At 27.4% G+C, this 25,166-nt stretch overlaps 1 protein-coding gene across 4 annotated transcripts in view; it reads right to left on the minus strand.

Moving 5' to 3' along the window:
- LOC105846624 (AP-4 complex subunit epsilon-1) overlaps positions 1–13,070 on the minus strand; it is a 51,408-nt gene extending 38,338 nt beyond the window's left edge. Inside the window, exons 1-6 of one of the 4 annotated variants that reach the window (XM_065814712.1) lie at positions 12,920–13,070; positions 12,728–12,832; positions 6,916–6,987; positions 6,689–6,812; positions 1,461–1,537; positions 30–151 (exon numbers count right to left, since the gene is read on the minus strand). In XM_065814712.1, coding sequence (XP_065670784.1) covers positions 30–151; positions 1,461–1,537; positions 6,689–6,812; positions 6,916–6,987; positions 12,728–12,829 — 497 coding nt within the window. In that variant the 5' untranslated portion in view covers positions 12,830–12,832; positions 12,920–13,070. Of the gene's footprint in view, positions 1–29; positions 152–1,460; positions 1,626–6,688; positions 6,813–6,915; positions 6,988–12,727; positions 12,880–12,919 lie in introns of those variants that run through there. The other 3 variants (XM_065814713.1, XM_065814715.1, XM_065814714.1) reach the window with 3 other exon arrangements.
- Between the last annotated feature and the right edge of the window lie 12,096 nt (positions 13,071–25,166).

The raw sequence follows: 25,166 nt of genomic DNA on the forward strand, positions 1-25,166 counted from the left end.
TTAATTTTTTATTTTACTTTTATGTTTACCTTTTATGTTTTAACAAAGTAACAACTTGGTTTATAATTGCTTGCAACATATCTCTAGTAGCAAGTTCACAAGCACCCTGCAAGCCTAAACTCACCTCCAAAAGATTTGTACTTTTTAAATCCTAAAAAAAAAAATTTTGAAGAAATCAAAAAGAATATTTTGCAAATAATTTTTTTTTTTATTTCTTCAAAACTTTTATAATTTATCAACTTATAATATATATATATATATATATATATATATATATATATATATATATATATATATATATATATATATATATATATACATATATATATATATATATACATATATATATATATATATACATATATATATATATATATATATATATATTATATATATATATACATATATATACATATATATATACATATATATATATATACATATATATATATATATATATATATATATATATATATATATATATATATATATATATATATATATATATATATATATATAAACAATCTCCATGAAGAAAATAGCCCAAAAAAAATCTATATCAACAATATTGTCATCATTAATAATAACATAATAAAACATGTATGAAAACTTCCAAATTTATACATTATTTTTATGATTCACAACTTATGCATTAGAAAAAAATATTTAGCACTGCTAATAAGATTTTTTGCCACATTTTGTGCCAAAAAAAAAAACTTTGGTTCTAACAGAAAAGGTGACATCATGTTTCTAAACTTTGATTGACATCAAGTTTTCAAACTTTGATTGATATCAAGTTTTTAAAATTTGATTGACATCAAGTTTTTAAACTTTGATTGACATCAAGTTTTTAAACTTTGATTGACATCAAGTTTTTAAACTTTGATTGACATCAAGTTTTCAAACTTTGATTGAAATTAAGATTTTATTGTTAATCAAGGTTGAGTTTAATCTGTGGGTTTATAACAGGTCTAATATAGTTTAAGATATTTGAGGTTATAATTGTAGATTAGTTTGAATTTAATTTGAAAAAAAATTTAAAGAAGAAGATTTTGATTAACATTTTGTATAAATTATAAGATATAAGTTATGCAAAATATATAATAAATATAAGATAATAAATATATAAAATTTAGGATATAACTTATAACTTATAAGTATAACTTATTTTTTGTGGTTATAACAACATGGTATAACTTATTAAAGTTATAAAAAATATAAAGTTAATAAGTTTAAATTCTCTGGAAAAAAATCTTTGGGTGAACTATTCAGAGTTATTCAAAAGGTTCAGAGTATTCAAATATTCAGGCAAATGAATCAGTAAATGAAATTGAAATTTGAAAATAAATTTCAATATTGTTGTTACTTAAACTAAAGCAGTTTTAAGAAACAAACAGTTTTAGGAAATAAAATATATTACATACACAAATTAAAAATGAAATAAAATATTAAAAACTCACTCTTTGAATTGATCCAATACTCATCATGCATTCTACATCATTTTTTTCTTCAAGCAGTATGCCCAGTACAAGATAAGCTATGAATACAATTTTAATCATGTTTATCATATATACTCATGTATACATCATTTTTTCTTTGAGCAGTATGACCAGGGGCAAGATAAGCTATGAATACAATTTTAAATATTTTTATCATATATATTTATTTCCTATCCTGACCAACTGTCTAAAAGAAGGCAGCTGACCATCTGTCAATTTGTTTAGAAAAACGATTGATTTTTGTACTCCTATCAATCAGGTTGTTATTTTGATATACTAATTAAGAATTTTATTTTTCTACTTATTGTGCTTTTTCTTATAGTTTTTATTTACTATTCATCAGCAACCAAGAGGATATATTTCCACTTTTTGTGATTCAGAGTAATTCAAATTTCAAATTTTAGGGCACAAATAATGACAGTTGATCTTATAGTAATAAGTCTGTCTTATAGTAAGACTAATTTTCACTAAAAGTAATAAAAGTTTGTTTGAAAGGTTTTAATATAAAAAAGTAATAATTATTTTTTAAAGGTTTTAGTATAAAAATGTTGCAAACTGAACCTGGTTGTTGACATGCAGCTTGCTGGTTTGCATTTTTATAAACTTTAATCTACCTAAATTTAGACAAATTGAAAGTTACAAAATTTTTTAAAGGTTGATTTATAAAGCCTAATTACACTGAAAGTTTTTATTCTTATCAATGACTGATATATATATATTTGCTGATTTTTTGTTGTTGTTGTTGATATCAAGTAAAAATTAATAAACGAGAGGTTGATAAAAGAGGAGGAGGAATGGAGAGGGGTTGTCTTAAAAAGCATGGGGTGGGTGGGAAAAATTTCTGAAAATTAATAAACGTCCCCTCCTATGTATTAAGCACCTAAGAGTACACTCAATGAAGTAATTATTTAAATTAGAACTAAAGTTTTATATTAAACTTTCTAGGTAAAATATAAACAAATCGCTTTCCAGTGTCAGCCTGGACTCTATTTTTACCCTGTTTCCTTGTTGTTAGCCCTTCATGGTAAATTATTTTTTAAATACTTTAATGCAGTTTTTAAGAGCATAAAACCAAAAAAGATTGAAAAACATAATTTTTTTGTTTGTGAGGGTCAGTTAGGTTGGGGCAAACACTATACAAATAATAAATAATACAAAACTAATTTCAAGATTAAAAATAAATTTAGTATGTTGGTTACATTTTTTGGGCTGATAGCAATAGTAAATATAAATTAAAGACTAATCCAAACATCCTGTTTCACTTGAAAATGAAATACAACAACTTGCAAATTTAAGTTTATAAAATAGTATTTTTCATTTGATCAAAAGTTCATAAAAAAGGTTAGCTAAATTGATGCAGAACCAAATTGTCAATAGTGCTGAAAATTGCAGAAAACAAATGTTGCTAACAGTTAACATTAAACACAGATGAATGTTTGTAAAACTGATCATAAAACTATACCATTTGCAATGCTTTTGTTATCTGAATTTTAGTGTCTGGTGTTATAGTTAACAATAATTTCCAACTTCAATTCAAAACTAAACTCAGTTTTGTAATTAACACTGTATAGCTTGGTAAGCTCTGATTAGAGTGCACTATCACTTTTTTTTGATATTGAGCATTGTGCAGTCAAATGAAAAACAGTCAACTTTTGTTTGGAAAAAATTGGAAACGCTTGTTGTTGGTAGGCTGATAACTTTTCCATATCCAAGCAAATAATAATAAAGACAAATAAAGAACGTAATCACAACTATGTTCTTCATAAGTCTCAACTTTGTTTTTTGTGCGAATTTCATGTTCTGTTTTTTCAGTTGAGTTAGGTAAAAGATTCATTTTCATACTTTCACATTTGTCACATTTATTTTTTTTTAGTTTATGAACTTCAATGTTCAACTCTGATTTTTAACTGTGACGTGATGTTTAACTGTGTTTAATATTAATCTATACATACTTTTTTTGGCAAGAATAACATTTTCAGAAAAATATTTTTCACAAAATTTCTTGTACAAAATAGTCATATACAGATTTTCTTGAGTATACTCTTCATACTTTTGCAAAAAAAAGTGACTTTCGATTCTGGGATTGCTTTGAATATGCAGACATACAAAATCTTTAATGTAATTTGAGACAGTTCAACTAGATACTTTACCTCTTTTATACTGTTGAGGTGTTCCAGTTATTTTGTTTATATATGTACTTTAGATATTGTTTTCATCAATATCTAGAGTAAATAGATAAAATTCTTTGCAAACATGTATGAGCTCATCAAAAACAATAAAGTAATATGAATAATTGTTGTTGTATTTTTTTTTTTTTTTCAATTTTCAGCCAAACAAAACCTTTTTTTGTTCTCTACTATAGTAGTTTAGAAATAAAAAAGTTTTCTTGATCATTCTAAACTCAGTGCTGTTTGTACAAAGTTTCTTGATCAGCAACGCTAATTTTTATTTTACTTTTGAAACGACATTGTGTATGGTTTCTATTATAGTCTTTTATAAATTTTACCTGTTGTATTTTACCATTTGAGTGCATTGTGATTGAATGACAAAAATAGATTCAGAGTAGTTGAATTAAAGATTATATTGTAACAGAATGTAAACAACATATTGCTCTTTTGAGTTTCTAAATTATTATTATTATTATTATTATATATAAACATATATATATATATATATATATATATATATATATATATATATATATATATATATATATATATATATATATACATATGTACATACAGGCCTCGGCGGAAGTAAATGAGTGCAAGAGCGGAGAAAAGCTCTGCTAAAACCAACATGGCGAGTCATACGAGAAACTCTTCCAAACTGCTTTTTACAAGAGCTTTAAGTTTTTGCACAAGCTATCTGTTTATTTATATAAAAATTGCTTATTAAATACAAAATTTAGTTTTATACTAGTAACTAGCATATATTTGTAATGTTGTAATAATAATATACACGTAACAAGAGTCATTTATTAAACCGTGAAAAAATTCTTTCGATGTAAAATTTTTTTAACTTTGCAAAATCGGTGCCTGTTAATTATCCAATGAATTAAATTTTTTTGACTTTGCATATTTCATTTTAGTAACAATAATAATTAAAATTTTTAGAGAAAAATAAAAATACTTTTGCAAGAGCTGTAAGTTGCTCCCATAAAGTGTTTTAGGAGAGTGTGGGCGAGAGCGAGAGCTAAAGCTAAAGCTCTCGCTTCCCACCGAGGCCTGTATTTACCAATATATATATATATATATATATATATATATATATATGTATGTATATATAATATACATAATATATTATATATATAAATATATATATATATATATATATATATATATATATATATAGAGAGAGAGAGAGAGAGAGAGAGAGAGAGAGAGAGAGAGAGAGAGAGAGAGAGAGAGAGAGAATTAAGCATTGGCTATTCTAAACTATTCATATTTCTAAGGACATACAGCCAGTTGATAAAAATAGTCACAACTTTTTTGGACATACAACCTTTCGGTTCTTTTAAATTTTATGATTTTTGTAACTAGAATCACTCAAAACACAGTTTTCATCTTGAAGAACATGTTATAGTAATAAACAGAAAAAAAAGTCAAAAGTGGATATACGGCCACTTGGTTCTAGGCTGGTGTATTACTACATTCAAAATTAAATGTTTGAAGTGTTAAAAAAAATTTAAAAATTCTTAGCAATAAGACAGAGTGATGATACCTGATTTTTTGTTTTATATTTGATGTTTTATAACATATTAATATTAATATTTTCAAATACTTATTTCTTTAGAACAATTAGTCATATAAACTAAAAAGGTTTAAAAAAAATAAATATCAAGTTCATACCTATTGCTAAAACCTTAAAAATCTATATAAAATGTATTTTAAAAAATTATTATTTAGAACTTTTTAAACCTTTTTGAGATTCTTTAGTAGACCTATTGACAACTTACTATTACTTTCTCTTACATTTTTATCGCTCCAAGAGTAAGAAGTATCTTAAATTTTTATTTCTCTTTGAATTAACATTTCATAATAATTCATTTGACAAGTAACTTGAAGTTTGCTAATTACTAATACTTAGTTACTGTAGAATGCATAACTTGGGTAACCAAAATTTTATTAAAAAACTCACCATTTACTGACTTTAAAGTCAGTTAATGGTGGTCAACTCGTGCTTAAAAAATGAAAAACATAGAAAGATTTAAATCTTTCTATGTTTTTCATTTTTTTGATATTTTAAATATTTTCAAATTTGAACAATTGAATAAAAAACTTGAAATAAATAATAAAGTTTGAAAAATATTTTAAACATTTTGAATATTTTCTAACTATTTATTTAAGTATATAGGGGAAACTTAAACTGAAAAACTGGGGTAATACTGTGTAGGAAAACTGGGAAACTGGGGTAAAAAGGGTGTTTTGGTAGAAGGGGTTATAGCAAATACACCCCTTTCAGAACTTAATGTAGACTTTATACATATTATATTATATATATATAGTTATATAATATTATAGTCTGGCTATAACTATATTATATCATTCATTATTACACATTTTATTTACCCCATTTTGCTCAAGAATGTGGCAACAGAGTATTTTTGTATATTTTCTTTAAAGTTCAACAAATTAAAAAGTTTACATTCTATAGTATTCCAGCTTCGTTACAATGTTGTCAATGGTGTATTCTTTTATTTTTTTAAGTAAATTGGTATTGATTTTGATAACTTAATATTATTCTAGAAGGGCTATTTCCTTAAGTACCCTGTTTTACCCCAGTTTCCCCTAAATTGGAAACAAATAAAAAAGTAAGGAGAAGAAAATTAATAAGGAAAAAAAATAAAATTAACTTAAAAAAATAAAATTTAAACTTAAAAAAATTATAACAAAAAGCAATAAACAAATATTACAAATAAAAACAAATAATAAGCATTATGATGAGGTTAAACTTTTTATGTTTTCTTTGTGGTGCCTTAAGCATGACTAATTTAACTAATAACAACTTAAATGTTAAACTGTTTAAACTTAACTGTTTTATAAATACAATTAACAACTAGATTTTCAATTAAATCAATAAAATAACAATACAGGTAATAAAGTAATAACCTATTACAAAAACATAGCAAATAAATCTCAATTAAATAAATTTAAATATATAGTGCTAAAAAAATACAATAGTATTACCGACTCGTTTTTCAATTAAGTTTTTTTGTTGAGTGAACTTGACCACTTCCATGCATGCAAATGATACATTATGTCCAAGCATTTGACAATATAAAAGGCGAATAAGATTCTCTTTCTGTTGCTTCTTAAACATAAAGTTTTGAACTATAACTTTAATATACTTTCTGCTAAATAGTTTATTTAGTAAAATAAAAAAATTACAGTAAAACGTAAACAAAAAAACTTACTGAACTTAATTTAGGTTCAGTAATTTTCTTCTTTAAATAACTGATTTCTTGAAAAATGATTTGATCTGTTTGCTATAAATAAATAAAGATACGTTTTGTCAACATACGCACCAATATATATTTATACATTCGGGGGCCCCGACCAGTAAGGGGCCCGTATGAAAAGAGAAATTTTACATATTATTGTGAATATTCATTTATCAAATGTAAAAGTGGTTACATAATTAATTATTTCAAACATAAGTAAGTGTATTTGAAAAATCAAGCGAACGAAAACTAAATTTTTAGAATAGAGAATAAAAATTGTATTGGCATTGTTATCGCTACGATGATGTTCAAATGCTTTTGTATTGAAAAATTGTTAAGTGTCTTTGCTAGCTTTTGTAAAAATAGTGCACCTGCGACTCAGCTTTGAATGATTAAGTTTATTTTTGTGCAAATTCCACTGATTATTTTTCATTCGCTCGGTATTAAAATTATAACATATTAAATAAAATTTATATAAATTTTATTTCTATATAGGTTTAACGATGACGAGTCGTAAATATAAAAGTGGGTGTCAAAAAAGAAAATTAGCAGAACAGAAGCAAGTTGCAATAAAAAAATGTAAAACATTAACCAACTTCTTTTCAATCCAATCCCAGATCGACAAAACATCTTCAGCTCAAATTAAAGATAAAAATAATGATCAAAATGTTTCAATATTTGAATCATCAGAAATTAAACATCCCCATACATCGTTGAACTGCCCTCCGAAGAAAATTTTTGTGATTTGGGCACATGGCCGGATATATTAAATAGCGATTTCTTTAATTTTTGTTTAACCAAAGATACGACATATTTTCAAAATTTTCAAAAAGGGTTTCTATAAACGTGATTATGCAGCTTCGTGCAGAATTTCAAAAACACAAAATCGATATTTTTCCAAAGAACTATTTAAAAAACAGCTTAAAAATGCACAGCCAGTGTCAAGAAATTGCATATGTTATTCGAAAAGCACAGGAAACATATATTGTTTAATGTGCAAATTACTTTCTATAAACGTACAAGCATTTTCCAAAGGGTTCTCTGATTGGAAACATGGAGAGGAATATGTCATACTCCACGAAAATTCTACGCCGCACAAGAACGCCGTTATAAATTGGACAACGCGAAAAGGACGGAAAAATACAATTGATAAACAATTAATGCAAGAATTAGAGCAGGAATCAGATAAATTTTATAAAATTTTGAAGCGTGTTGTTGCTGTTGTTAAGTTTTTGAGTGAACGAGGTTTAGCATTTCGTGGTCACAATGAAACATTTAGTGTTCCAAATAATGGCAATTTTATGGGCTGTTTGGAAATGATTGCTGAATTCGATCCGTTTCTTAAAGAGCACATACAGAAATGATCAGGAAAAAAACACTCTGTTTCTTACCGAACCAAAACTGTGTATGAAGAAATTATTACATTAATGGCAAAAAAAGTAACAAAAACAATTATAGAGGAAGTCAATTCGACAAAATATTATTCGATTGTTGTTGATTCAACCCCGGATGTGGCGCATGTTGATCAACTCGCTATTATACTAAGATATTGCTATCAAGGTGATGTATTCGAGCGATTTTTAACAATTACCCCAATCACTTCACATACTGGAAAATCTCTACTAAATGTAGTCAAAACAATATTAGATACAAATAATTTGTCCATCAAAAATTGTCGCGGCCAATCATACGACAATGCCGCCAACATGTCAGGCCAATATAACGGCTTAAGGGCGCTACTGCAGAGAGAAAATTAGTTGGCAGTATATACACCGTGTGCAGCACATAGTTTAAATCTGATAGGGATAGAAGCCGCAAAAGTTGTGCATGAAGTTGTAATATTTTTTGGTACAATTCAGCAATTATTTGTGTTTTTTTCAAGTTCTACTTGAAAAAGTAGTTCTACTAAAATGGAATGCAATTACCGACGCTTTAAAATTAAATGAGAAAACGCACACCCTAAAAAATTTATGCAAAACCAGATGGTGCAGCCATTATGAAGCTGTTAAAGCTTTAAAAAATAATTATGAAGAAATTTTAACGGTTTTAAAATCAATTGCAAACGATGACCAAGAAAAAATGGACCAAAGAGAAGAAGCGAAGACATTATTTTCAAAAATGACTTCATTGGAAAATGGAATTTTGGTTATTTTTTGGGAACAAATTCTGGAAAGAATTAATAAAGTAAATAAAAAATTACAGACAGCCGGACTAGATTTGTTAGACGCTTCCGCTCTTCTTTCATCACTTAAAGGATTCATTAAAGAAAAAAGAAACAATATCGACACCGAATTGACCCAATACGAGATATTAGCAAAAACTTTGACTAATTACCTTATTTCGGAATATAAAGATAAAAGAAAAAGAATACTAAGATACTCAGACGGTACAACAGGGTGTAGGAGCAACTTAACAGGGAAAAACAAATTTAAAATTGAAATCTTAAATGTCGTTTTGGACAAATTTCAAAATGAATTTCAAAAAAGAAAAAAAAAATACAAGGAAAATTCTGAGAATTTTAAATTCTTATTTGATATTGGAAACAAGAAAACAAAAATAATAGATGAATCCAGTATGCAGAATGCATGTAAGTTTTATAAAGAGGATATTGAAGATTTTGCCACGCTGAAAAACGAATGCATTCATTTTAAAGAATATATTAACATAATTGTAGTTAACGAGCAAAGCCAAATTAATTGTGCTGAAATTTTAAAAATAATTTATGACAAACACCTTATCGATACTTTTCCGAATTTGTACACAGTAATGAAAATTTTCCTTACAATGCCTGTAACCAATTGTGAAGCAGAAAGATCATTTTCCAGAATAAGCTATATTAAAAATAAGCAAAGAAATACAATGAGTGATGACAGATTGGCTGATTTAATGCTTCTATCCATAGAACATAAAATTACAAAGTCATTAAACTACGATGAGGTTATAAAGGAATATGCCCTAATAAAGGTTCGAAAACTGCGTCATTAAAAATCTTAAAATTAAATAACTTGTTTTTGTTATGAATTTATTATGCTTAAATATTTACGATATTTGTGATTGTTAGTGAGAAGGAATAATAATAATAAAAACAATTAATCTTTAATATTGTCTTTCATTTTATTTAAATAATGAACCGAAAATCAATTAATCGCATAATCAATTAAAAATCTTTATTCGTGTAGGGCTAGGGCCCCTTGCTATTTTTAAGCCCTGGGCCCCCAAAAAGCTAGATCCGCCACTGTATATATATGTATATATATATATATACATATATATAAATGTATATACATATTTATATACATGTATATACATATATATATATATATATATATATATATATATATATATATATATATATATATATATATATATATATATATATATATACACAGTTTACTTTTGCCATAAATTGGAAATTAAATGCACCTTCAAAAGCCTCATGCACCTTATTAAAATTGTCCAATTAATTTGTACTTTTTATGACCCATTTATAAATTGAAGTGTTATTTTGATTTAACATAAATTTCACAACTTATAGGCAAGTAAATACAGTCCCTGGAATTAAGAAAAATAAGGTTTAAGGTTGGCAATTTATTGCCAACTGTTAGAGGTTGGCAATTTATTGCCAACTGTTAGAGGTCAGCATCAGGTCAGCAAAAAAAAATTTGACGCAAAGGGGTTACTATAAAACATAAAAACAAAGTTGGCAATTTTTTGTCAACCTCAAAAACCTTTAGGTCAGCAATTAGGTGGATAAATTTATTAGTCAATATACAGACAAAGCGTATAAAAGCCTATTACTAGATCCCTTTGGAATAACCTAGCAATAATAATATTTGATATCATTTATAAAATGAAATTAAAATTTGAACTGAACTAAATATGGCTTTTTGATTAATTCAAAACCTTTTGTAGAATTTAAATTAGTGCAAATTCTACAAATGTATTAAATAATCAATTTTTGGTTAATGAAGTATTACTCCTGCAATCTTTTCCTGAAAATAAAAAATTGTACAACAGAGGGGAAAAAAATTTTTTAGCATACATGTTTACTTATGTCAGTAATTAACCTAATCAACAACATTGTTCTTTTAGATTATGTCATTTAAAACAAAGAAAAAACTAATAACAAAAAGGCATTGATTGGTTAGAGGTTTAAGTGCTTAGATTTGGTAGCTTAGTAAAAAATCCCATATTTTGATGTTGCTATGATTGTTGCTAGGTAAAGAAAAGTTACCCAGCTAAAATAAATATTTTCTCAGGTCTTATTTTTTTTTTTTTTTTTTTTTGTTTGTAAAAAGGTATATATTTTTTTGGTTTTAAATTATGCAACTTTTAAAAAGTTGATTTTTTTTTAGCAGCATACCACCATAATGAATGAATTAATTATTAAATAAATACATGATGATTGTAAAGCAAGCAAATAAATTTTTAAGTAGCCACTTAATGTTTAATCTCTTTAATTATTTAAATTGCTTTAAACTGTTAAAAATAAGCTTTTAAAATTTCAGCTTTTATGTTAAAGGTATCCTTTCTCAGAGTGGGTTGAAAATGCATTCATATAAAGTTTGTATTTCTGACCTATTGGTTGAAATTTTGATGTTTCTCAAGTGAAATAAAGACTTATAGACTATAAAGTTATAGTTATTGATAACAACTTTTATTCGATGCTAGCAACAAATATTAAAATATCTTCTCATTTTTTATTTTTATGTATAAATTTTTCCAATTATATATTTACTTTTGGCTTATATTTTACATTAAACATAAATACGTGCATTAGTCTTCTCAATCTAAAACCTAATGCCAGCACATGAAAAAGAGCTGGCCGGATGGTCATTTTTAGACGGTCAGTTTTCTTTTTTTTGATATAATACTTTATGGATCAAATCTAGGATCAACTTTAGGACAAAAAAATATATTTTTAAATGCAATTTTATCAAACACAATATGTGCATTTGCATTCTCCTTAAACCTTTTAAAAGATTCCTAATACTCAGTTTTTGGATTTGCACTGAAAATAACTGAGAAAAAAATGCAAATTACAGATAATATTCTAAAGAAATTCTAATTTATATAATGTCATGTTTCATTAAACTAATTCCTATTCTGATTGGTTGAGGAAATATATTATAATTATTACTACAAAGAAATATATATTATTATTTTGCAGTAATAAAAAATATTATTTAATTTGCTATTTACTGCATTATAAAATATAAAATTAAAAAACAGTGCTGTTTTTATTTTATATGAAAATAAGTACTTTTTAATACAAAGTATATCATTCAGACATAATTGAGCAAATAGCACCGGGTGATGGTAATATGGGCAGGAGTTAAAATAAGTTGAAATGTACCAGAACAACATTCTAAATGATTCAACAATCCACATTATTGTTGTTTTTTTGAGCATAAATTTACCAAAAAACTTGCTTAAGTGTACTTTAGTCATTTTCTATTTTATATAAATAACTTTCAAACATTAATTGTCAATAGAATTGATTTATAGATATAAAATATAGAGATAAAATATGTAACAGAAATACAAAATGAAAGTCGTCAACTATATTGAATATTTTACCAAAAGATAAAGTAAATAATTTGGCTAAATATTAGAATCTATTATATCTAGAATATTAATATAATCTAGAATATTAGCAATGTTTAAAATTATTTTGCTATTTATATGTAATTGGCAATCTTGAATTAAAAAAATGTTAAAAAGTATATTAAATAAAAACGATTAAAAAGAAGCTAAAAGTTTAAAATTGTGAAAAATAACTAACTGTTATTGTTTTGCTTTCTCCGAGATCTTTAATAAGTTGTTGAAAAGATCCTGAAACTTTTGATGATATATTAGCAAAACCTGGAATGTTTAATCCTTCCATTTTCTAGTAAAATTAAAACAAATGTTAAACAAAATTTTAAAAATGTCGCAGACATTCCTTTTTTTTAATTTTAAATTTACTATTTGTTACCGTTTGGCAGTATTATAAAATATATTAATTTTTAGAGCAAGATTAAATAGTTTGATTTTTTTCCAATACGCAATGCATTTCAAAATAAAAATTTATTTGAAGTAAAATAAAGAAATAAGATATAGGTTATAGATAACACAAATTTTTAATGAAAAAATATTATAAATAAAACTTTTAATAAGTACGCAAAACCAATCGAGACAAAATTATATCTCTATGAACGCTGTTTAAAAAAAATTTGTCTAGTACAATTTTTTCATTTTTAATTTTGTAACAGAACCGAGCAGGAAAAAAAAAGATAAAAGTGAAATAACAAAAAAGATCATCATTGCGAAATTTTCGAATTTCAAAGACAAGACAATTTTCTTTGATAAATACATCAACAAAAAAAAATTTGGAATCAATGACTTTACATAAACAAGGAATATGTAAAAAAGTTAATTAAAAAAAAGTTGTTTACGAAAAAACTATTTATTTTTTATATTTTTTTAGCTATTAGCTTTTATCTATATTAGCTTTATATATTATATTTATTTATTATTATATATAATATTTATTGCTATATATAAATATATATTATATATATATATGTAAATTATGTTAGTGTATTTTACAAATAGAGTGCTCAATGTTCTTAAAGAACAGAGCAATAATTAATTAGTAAAAAACACTTATCTAACTTTTATCTTCTACTCGGAGTTTCACCATCGCTGGATCATCAGGAAGAGTTCTTCCTGATGATCCAGCGAGTTCTTCCTGATGATCCATCGCTGGATCATCAGGAAGAGTTCTTCCTGATGATCCAAGAGTTCTTCCTGATGATCCTGAACTATTCCTGATGATCCAGCGATGGTGAAACTCCGAGTAGAAGATAAAAGTTAGATAAGTGTTTTTTACTAATTAATTATTATATATATATATATATATATATATATATATATATATATATATATATATATATATATATATATATATATATATATTATTTATTTATTATATTAGTTATTACACAAAAAGGTTGTTTACAAACATTACACAAAATAGACTATTTACAAATAAAAAAATAATGCGTGATTTTTAAAAGAATTTATTTTATTTATTTTAATATATTAGAGTTAAAGGAGTCTAAAACCGTATGGTAATATTGAAATACAATTAAATCGATGAATACAAAAACGTTTTAAGTCATAAAAACTATTTTTAAGTCAGACAACTTTAACAATGTATAACACATATATATATATATATATATATATATATATATATATATATATATATATATATATCACAAATTTTGATATATATAGTTTTCATGACTTAAAACGTTTTTGTATACATCGATTCAATTCAATACGGCAATATAATAATATAATACCCATATGGCAGTAATGGATCTAGGAAACTTTTTTATTTATTTTTATTTTTATTTTATTTAATTTGGGGGGGGGGATTGGGAGGGGGGATATTAAAATATACCGTCCTGCAATATGGTAAGAAAATAATAATAAAAATAAAAAATAAGTATAATTATTTCTAATAATCTTTAATTAAACCCTTTTTGATAGTGACACATTGCTTAACAAAAAATTGCAAATCAGAAAAAAAACATGCAGCTACAAGAGCATGAATAGAAGTTTAAGATGTTTGTGTTCAAAATTTAAATATTGTAAAAAAAATGAGAATAATGTAAATAGTAGAGTTTTTAAAAGTAAAATGACAGATTTAAAAACATTCGTTAAAAATGGTTTCCAGGGTAGGTAAAAATATTGCTTTTAGACCAAAATAACCAATGAAAGTATCCTGAAAGTTTTACATTCAAATAATTATATTTCCGGAAACATTTACACTATAGTTTTAAAATAAGAAAAAAAATAAGAAAAAAAGTTTCAAAATAAGAACAATAAAAATCTTTTATGAAGAAAGTCAATAATAGTGACAATAAGATTTAAAATCTCTTGTCCTTCGTTCTTGTCCTTAGTTACAAACTGTACAAGATCGTTTTAAAGTTCTTGGCCGTTTTTGTCTTAAAAAGTTTAAATAATAAAAATTTATAGGAACATACTTACCCAATTTGTATAATTTTATAATAATTCAATAGTATATTTTACACTTTAAAAACTGAATTAAAACTATATCTTCTATTAACTTTTATTTGTATGTTGAATACAATGAGATTTTTTGCTCTTTATTTAGTAAACATCGCTTTGTCTCCTTACATGTGGTAAAAACCGCATTTTTGAAAAGTACCCCCCAAAAACAATTTTTTGAAGGGTGACGTGCTATTTCTTCTATTTCACTTTCGTGTAAATATTTTGTGGAAACCTATTGAACATTTTGATGAAGATTACGTGATTTACAATTTTAATAGTTTTGATTTAACAATTTTTGTTAATAAGTTGTTAATTACTTGCTTGTCCCACTTCACCCCATGGCTGACACTTTACCCCAATGGCACAGTTTCTCTAAAATCAAAAGTGTATACTTTATCATAAATTGCTGCCAATCTTAGGGAATCTGTTGTCAATGTAATCAAAGCCCGAAATGATACTTATTTGTTGAAACTTATTTAATGTAGTACATATATTAACTCTCCCCTACAATTATCTAGAAATTTTTAATTATAAACTTGAAAGTTTATAATTAAAATTGCAAAGTCAACGGAAACCCAACTAAACAACTGGTAAGTGCTTTTTAGATTTATGACTTCCCAGCAAACATTATTTTAGTGTGCTTTTGAATTTGCACTTATTAACTTTAATAATATGCACTTAAAAATATTTTTGAAATTTTTTATAAAGTTTGAACAGTTATTTAGTATTTTTAGTTGTCTGAAATATCTGAAACCTAGCGAAGCAGTGACGGATCCAGGAAATTTATGTGGTGGTGGTAGGAGGAGATGGGATGTTGAAATATTTTTGTAATTTGTACCACATTTTCTAAGATATTTTAGGACTTTCAGATTCTGGTGGTGGGGAATGCATACTCCTTGGATCCGTCACTGTAGCGAAGATATGATGACATAATTATAATACAAATAACTACTAACCAGGTTTCAATAAAATTTCATTAGAGCGTAAAAATAGAAAGCATGGCGGCAGTTTACTAGTTGATATTAACTAACACGAATATCGTCATTAGATTTATTCGTCTAACACGAATAAATCTAATGACGACAAAGAGGTTTCACTGTTAAAATCGTAACAAAAAAAAACTTAATTATTTATTGCGACTGCCCATCTTCTGGTCAAATTAAAAATTTCAATGGACTTTTAAATAACATTAAAAAAGAAAGAGAAAAAAAGATTAAAACAGGATAGAACCCTGAATGAAACGAGTATAATAATATTATGAAATTTTGTTTTGAATTATTTATTGAATACAAATTTTTGCAAATATTTTTGATCATATTTTTTGGAATAAAATGAAATAAAAGTTTATTTAGAAAAGTTTTTTTGATAAATTGTGAAAAAACTCTTAGAAGTTTCACTGTCGAAACGTTTTCACTATCAAAGTCACGATCGAGATAGTATCTACGATCAGTGATGACAATGCCAGAAGCAGAAAATTCTCTTTCAGATAATGCAGAGGTTGGTGGAGTTGCCAACCAGGATCTTGCAACACCTGAAAGGATGGGAAGTTAAGTTGCATGATGCTTCCACCATGCTAAGGTATCAGTTTTATCTGCATTTTTGGGTCTTATTGTTTTTTGGTATTTTTCCATCTCTAGTTTAATAGGAGGGTTTTCGTGTGCATGATGTGAGGTAGTATTTTCCTTATACTTTTCTAAAACAACATTATATTCATTTTCCTCCCAACCTAGTGTATTATCAGCGCCGGAATCGTTGCTAGCGTTATTATTACTGAAGCTTGAAAATAATAAAGAATTCTCAAATATTTGGTTGTGGGATGGTTTTCACCCAGTTTGTGTTTATTTTTTTTGTCAACATCAAGAAGATGTCCACGGAAAAATGGATGGAGGTAATGTCCTATTGACAATGTAGGTAATTTACGGTCTTTTTCTGGAAATCTCTTATTTAGTTTTGATAATAAGTCCTCCACGAATTTCTCTACTAATTTATTGTATCCCTGAGTATGATGATTATTTTTTTCTTTCCAAATGAAGTTGATGAGTGCTCTTACTTTCCACAGTGGCATGTCAATTCGGACTTCTGTGTCAGAAGGTAAAAAAACTGATAATTCTTTAACAGATTTTAGCACTGGAACAATAGCTTCAAAGAGTAGGAACTGCTTATCTGTATGTACGGTATGTGATGCCACGAACATGTATGAATCATTTGCCTTTGATGTCCAGTGGTCGGTGGTTATGGCAACCTGATTAAGATCTATGAGCACTTTTTCCATACCTTCAAGTATTACTCAATTTAGTCTATGGCAAAGCTGAGGGAGTTTATTTTTTGAGATGTTGAATGTTTTATTAAGCTTCCTATGTTGTGTTAGAGTATACTTTTGCAAGCCAGAAGTATTTGCTTACTTTGTTGCAAGCTTATTTCCACAAGTTTTGCACAGAGCAGGTTCTCCTACAATTAGTTAGTAGGTATATGAAACAAAAAAAATTCAGAGTAGGCAGACATATAACCTGACGGTCAATTTAGTACACTGTGTTTTGCGTATTCTACATAAAAATCATTTAATTTAGGTCTTATTTCCCCACCATTTAAATCAAATTTTTTTAAATCTTAATAGTTAATAAACAATTAAGATTTGAAAAAAATTAGCAAAAAAAAAAAATTTGCATTTTTAATTACAAAAAATTCAAAAAAATTAAATCCTTCGACAGACTTGAACCTAGTGCTCCGGATTCCTTAGACAAAACTTTATCCGCTTGGCCACGCAAACTTCTGCGTTAATTAAATAAGTTATTGTATATAAAAACAATTCTGCCGGTAATTAATCTTAGTATTAATTCTCGGCACTGCCGGCAATTACTTTTTGAGATAAAGTTTTAACAATACTTAGTAAGTAGTGCGTACCACTATTTTTCTTGAAATAATCCCAGATAAAAGATGTTGTAAGAGGCATAATGAGTGAAGATTAGTTTTCTTTAGTAACTCAAGTTTACTTATGTTTAATTCTTTAAAAATAAAGTTTAGTTGTTGAATGTTGAACACAGAACGAGAGACCAGGCGAAAATTACGATACCACGAAAGATTTAATTAAATCAACGATACCAGATGAGAAATTAAAATATGGATGCGATATCACAGTCAATTAATTAAATTCAAATGACTGTTACGTAATCAATTCCCTTGAAACAATCATTTCTAATCTCGTTAATGATTATTCTAAACTCGTTTAGAATAATCATTAACGATTGCATCACAACCAAATTCCTTTGGAGAATTATATGAAAAACTCTCTTTAATGATTGCAAAACAATTCCCTTGGAGATTAATTTTGCGCAAAAAATTCTCGCCTAAATGGAATAAAAACTCAATAGAGTTGGAATAACGGTACGAGAAACTACACACAACACGGGCAGATCCAGATCATTGTTCTAGGGGGGCAGTCCAAGCAAAAAGAATATAAAAAATAAGGTCTGCTTTTTTTTAAAATAAAACAACTGCTTCATTTGATCATTTAAATAATTTTAGAAAAGCTATAAGATAGTTTGCTTATAAATATATTGAATGGTTATGTAAATACTTTTTTTTTGAGAGAAATAATAAAATGTTGCAACTTTTTGTATTTTTCCTTATTTTTTTAATTTTATCAATAATATTTTAAATTTTGACATTTTTTAGGTAGGGGGGGGGGAGAGGGTAGTTAAACCAAATACCATCCCCTCCCCCTCCTTTACTTTTTCCCCGCCTCTTACACACTGTTTAACATCGTTAAGTTACTTGTAATAATTTAATATAGAAATAAATGTTAAACAAAAGTTTTTCTTTTCTTTTAATCACGATTACAAAAATTGTAATAACAATAACAGATAAGAAATTAAAATACAGAAGTGATACCACACAATTATTAAATTAAAGCAAAAATACCAGATAAGAAATGAAATGATAAACATGATGTCATACAACCATCTTTGAAAACTTCTTTTATAATAAAAGAGTCAGTTATAAACTTCTCATTTATTATACGAATTTACTATTGTAAATTACTAATAGTTTATAAAAATAAAATGCAAGATCTCATGATGTTCAGAGTTCCAATACCAAATGATACTATCGGTACCAAACAATACCAACATAACCGATAACTTTTGGTACTAGTATCGCGTTATCTCGATATCGATACTCTAAGGTATCACAGCAATACCAAACGATACCAAACAATACTAACATTAATGATACTTTCGATACCGGTATCGCGTGATTTCGATACTGATACTGTAAAGTATCGCACCAATACCAGACAATAAATCGAGACTCGAGACCGATTATCTAGTGTCTACTCTGGCTAAGCCACAAACGACCTAATTATACGGCATAAGCTGACTAAATTATTGTTTTTTTTTGAAGTAATATTTTTTAGTGTAAAGTCGAATGCCGTCAACACTCGAAGCCCGTGGCTAGATTACTTTTTGCTATGTGGCTGTACTTATTTTCCAGTCTTTTTATGCCCATTTAAATTTAAATAACCTTAGCGCTTATATTATTTTCTTAGTAAGTTGGTAATTATGACGGATATGTTTTGAAAGAATACTGTTCTGAATGCTGTTGATACTTCTCACATTTAAAACATAAAATGTTGTGAAAAAAAATTGCATACAAAATCAAATATCTTTTTTATCGTTTAAATATCTCACCAGTTTATTTTATTGCTGAACTTTTGGCAAAAAGATACCCTAATGTGAATGTTTTTATACCTTTTTTTAAAATGAATCACGATTTTGTAGCTTTAAGGTACATTTTTTAACAATGTTTTCACAAACTATATTTATTATAAAAAATAATATGCTTTTTATAACTGTAACTATGGTTACATAAATAAAACTGTTTTTGTGCTTATTTTTATAACGTTCTTATAATATTAAACTATATAATATTCTTATTTTATTCAACAGGTTAGAACTATTATTACTAATAATAGTTCTGCCGCAGGTATATAGACACTAAATAAACAATTTCTATTTTCATTTGCTATAAATGTAAACAATTAAAATGTTGCATTTTTATTTTTTAAAACAAATTTTAATCTTCAAATTTAAGCTTCAATTAAAGAGAATCTTATAAGTTGATTTTATCGTCAGTAAAACGAACTATAATACCATATAGAATTTTTTATACTACAACTAGGGCTGCCAATTTGAAAAAGTTCGAACTCGAACACTTTCGAACTATTTAGGAAAAAAGTTAGAACTTTTTCGAACATTTTTAAATAGTTTTTATTTATTTATAATTGAAAACATAAGGGTACAAGTAAAACACAAAACTGTTGATTTATTTGTAAAGACTTTTTATTTGTTTATAAAAAGTAATTGCAAGGCATCATCCTGCAACCAGTTTCTTTTTCAATGCGAAAACAATCCAAGGCTAGAGAGCCTTTTCACAAGATCATACCATTTAAAAACCATATATTTTATTAAAACATTTTCGGTTTTTTAGCTAGAGTCAATTCTTTGTGATAACTTCTAATATCGATACCATTTTTGGCTTTTTTATTAATATCGAGTCTATCTCTCTAAGCTGGAATAATCTTTGAATATAATTAATTTGCAAAATGATCTATATTATTTCTTTTTATTTTGCTCTCAAACTGATTACCTTGATTTAAAACAACTTGGTTTAACAAATATATAATTTTCATGTACTAAATTATTATTTTATTAATTTAATTTTTATTGATGTTTTCACATTTGAAAACCTCTATTTTGTGTTTATTTTTAAGTGTCTTGTAATAGTGCGTGTTCTGGCACATTTTGCTCGTTGCAGCTTTTGGCAAAAAAATGAAAATACTCCTAAACTTCAGATCTTCTAGATGTGCTAACGCTGACTAGCCATTTTTGTTTGAACTTAAAACTCTTAATAATTTTAATTTCAAACGTAAACAAACAGTGGACAAATGTTGAAAAAGTACCAGCCACTGTTTAGTTCGAACTAATTAGTTTAAGTTTGAACGTTCGAACTGGAACATATTCGAACGTTCGAACTTGAACATGTTCAAACTAGCAGTCCTAAATTAGACTCCAAGATAAGCAATACAACATATCTCGAATTTCAGAGTCTTGAAATTGACAATTAAAAAAACATGGTTCAAGAAGTTAAATTTGGTATTAATATATATCACTATAACTGGTTTAATATTAGCTATGGCTTTCAATGTAAAAGAACTAAATCATAGAAAATGTGGAAAGCAAATCAATCATTATCACTTGTCATCTTCAGTATCTGATTATTTTAAGCTTTCTATCACTTTTCCTCTACGGATTATTTTATTAAAGATCTTATTAATCATATAAGATTTCAAACAAAAAGCATGTTGGTTTATATGGAAAGTTTGCAGTTCCAACCGTCATGTTAAGTTGCCTGAAAGATAACTAAGATTGGTATATCTACTTTAAGCAATTTCTGGATATCAATGATTCCTATCTTTGCATCCAAGCTATTCATTCAGATTTGGTATATGAGAGCCTCTTGGGAAAAATGAATCAAAATCCTTATCTAGTATTTCTTAAACTAAAGTTATGACAATGACTAGTTTCTTTAACATTCTATGACTTTTTTAAGGACTCAATTCTAGGTACAATACCTAGAGATTAAAAACTTATTCAAAAAGGAGGGTGTTAAAAAAGTGATTGAATGGCCTTGCCTTAATGTCAATTTATACATAAACTGTTTCAGATATGACAAATTTTATATTTTGAATCCACTATATATATATATATATATATATATATATATATATATATATATATATATATATATATATATATATATATATATATATATATATATATATATATATATATATATATATATATATATATATATATATATATATTGGATTCTAGCAAAATATAAAATTTTTGAGGTCGGCAAAAAAATTTTTTACCGACCTGATTCCGACCTCTTAAAGATTGAGGCAAGCAAATTATTACCAACCTCATTTTTCCACCGAAGGTTGATATATATATATATATATATATATATATATATATATATATATATATATATATATATATATATATATATATATATATGACCAATTCGGTGACAAGGCAACTCAGTACACGGTCAGTTCAGTACACGAGCAATTCAGTACATCACAATTCAGTACCGGGAAATTCAATACAGGGCAGTTCAGTAAATGGATAATAAGTACTGTAATTTATATATAGGTGCCAAAAATTTTCCTCCTTACCTTATACAGTCTTATTACCCTTTTCTTCATTGTTATATTTTTTCAAAATACATTAAGCACAAAGTATAGCAAATTAGCAATATTCTCAGTATTAAAGCTTTTCACTAATTACTACTACTTTTTGAAGACTATTCTCTTTTACAATATTGTCCTAAAGACATATACAATCAACTTCAAAAACAGCGAGCAGAGTTGGTGCGAAAGTGAACCAAACCTATATGACCTACTGTAGAGATACCATTTAAATGTATCCCATTCATTAATATCTAATTTTCTTTGGCTTAAATGAAACACATAATTTAATATAAACCTTCTGAAGCTACAGTTTAATATATCTTGTCTTTAAACATAACTATTTTACATACTTATACATAAACTGGTTACTTTTCTGATATGTTTTCTAATGAAATTCATGGTTAGCTACCATTTCTGATTGCTTTCATATCTATCTGACTTGCATATAGCTGATTGCTCTCAGGTAGCGAAGCTTGTCACCTTCATTTTGATAACCAGCAACTTTGGCTGCTAGTTATCAAAAAGAAGGTGACTGCACATACTTGTTTCTTTGGTTCTTCAGATTTAACACTTCCGCATTCTGAGCAGTTAAACGAAGATTTGCCATGTCCCTGATGAGTCCATTGAAAAGTTTCCAGATTATTGGGTGTGAACACAAAAACAGTCCCTGCAGTGCTGTATTAAATCGTTCGCAGCATTTAGTCGTTTTTGGTGCACAGGCTAATGCACCAGCATAATGATTCCAAATTGCAGGTGGGAATCTGGAACTCCAGAACACCCCACCTACCCTAGGACCTCTGACATAAGTAGTCTCAAAATAAGAAAGTAAGTCATTTGTTGGGAGATTGTCTGGAAACATTAGAGCCAGTTCTTCAAATCTTTCATTAAGCTCAGAAAGTGGCACAAATGACAGGGAAGCTAGTGATTTGACTAAAATGTTGAAATCCTCATTTGTCTCAAATTCCCTCTTTAAACCAAGTTCTCTAACCTTTCGTATAATTGATTGACAAAAGTGAAAAAAACAGCCAGAAATATTTGCTGCTGCAAACTCATCTCGAAAGCTGGAGAAAATCCAGAAGAATTTTGCGTGGATTAAGATTTGCCACAAGCCCTTTGAGTGCTACAATCATTCTGTGATAAGTTCCTCCAGTTTTATTTGGCAGCTAGAAGTAGATACAAGGGGGATATGTGTTTCCAACTTTGACATGAAGACAATAGAGCTGAAAAAATATTTCTGGAACCACTTTAAAAGTGTCATCCCCAAACCAAGTATCACCTTCGAGAAAGTGAAGCAAGTCACACCCTGTAAATATCCATGGCTAACATCATTCGAAAGGACCGAACAAATCCATTTAGATGGGCATTATATAGACCTAGTGTGAACATTTAGAGCTGTTTTTGAAATCTTTTAACTACGTCCGAGCCATTTTTTTCATTTTTAAGTTATATAGTGAAAGTAACCAAAATCCAAGATTTTCCGAAAAAATAAACAGCTAAAAATCATAAATTACAGTGATTTTTTTAAGTTGTAGGTATATAGAGATCATAATAAAATAATTTTAAGTCATTTCATACATCCCAGAAGGTCAAATAATTATTGGAAATTAAAAAAAATGAATTTCATTTGAATTTAGTTACTTTGTAATGACTAAGCATCAGCAATGATTTTATGTACATGTACGCATGCACACACGCACGCATGCATGCTTGCACTAACTTTTCAAATTAAAAAGGGTTAAATCCTTCCCTGTCATCCCCCTTCCATTGGCATGAAGTACACAATAAGATTATGTACACAAAAAAATTGTGTACACATAAAGATTATCATGACATTTATGAAATAAAAAACTTTCATAATTATTTTTCCTTGTTGAATAAAAATCATTTTTTAAAATGAAGACATAAAGCATCAAAAATGCCAAATAAAGCAAAAACACATGAAGAATGCAGAAAGTCTGTTTGTTTTCTTTGCATGAGGAAAGGAGACCGAGAGTTAAATGACTTTATCATTGGAAGAATTCACAAATTGTTGAAAACAGACATTGACTTTGCAGATGAAAGAGTCCCACAGGCTATTTGCAATGCTTGTCGAACTCTCTTGCAAAAAAGAGATGCTGGGGACATGAGTGTTTCACTTCCTACAATCTACAACTTCTCTGCAATCATTGTCAAGCCTTTGACACGAACATCTGGTCCATGTGACTGCCTCATTTGCCAAATAGCAAAACTCTAGCTCAACCAGAAACATCCTTGGCACCAAAAGAACAGAACAGAAACCTTGACCAAGTTGAATCTTCTAAGCCTGGCCCTTCACCAAAGTCCCGCTTACAGTCATCAGAGAAAAGATGCGCACAATGTTTGTCCATTCTTGCAAGAGGTTTCAGACATTCATGCGCAATCGGAACAAGACACCAAAATTTGCAAGCATTGATCCAGTCAGATCCTGTTGGTGCTGAGCAAATTGCATCTGCTATCATCAGCTCAAAGGATGCATCTCCTGGAGGAACTGTCCGGCTGAGTCAAGCAAGAGGAGGGCAGTTATTTCCATTAACACCAGGTAATAATAAACTTCTGCGGGGATCACTTTTACTCATAACTATTGTTGTTGTAATCATTCACAAGTAACAAAAAGTTATTAAATTTATTTCATTTGCTTTTTAGGCCCAGCATCTGCACGCAAATCAACCAGTTCAACACTTAGAATGCAAAGCTTGTTAAATGTTCAGTTGAACACAGGACTATCCAACACGGGAATGCGACAACTTGCCTCAACACTTAACAAAGCAACAGAAACTCGACTAGTTGAGCCATTTTTCCAGCAAAAGTTTGCTGCTGTAGGAAAATCGTTAAATGATTTCTTTCAACTATCAGTTGTCAACATTTCAGCAGAAAAAAGAAAAGC

Source organism: Hydra vulgaris, chromosome 12 (assembly GCF_038396675.1).
Source record: "Hydra vulgaris chromosome 12, alternate assembly HydraT2T_AEP".
NCBI lineage: Eukaryota > Metazoa > Cnidaria > Hydrozoa > Anthoathecata > Hydridae > Hydra > Hydra vulgaris.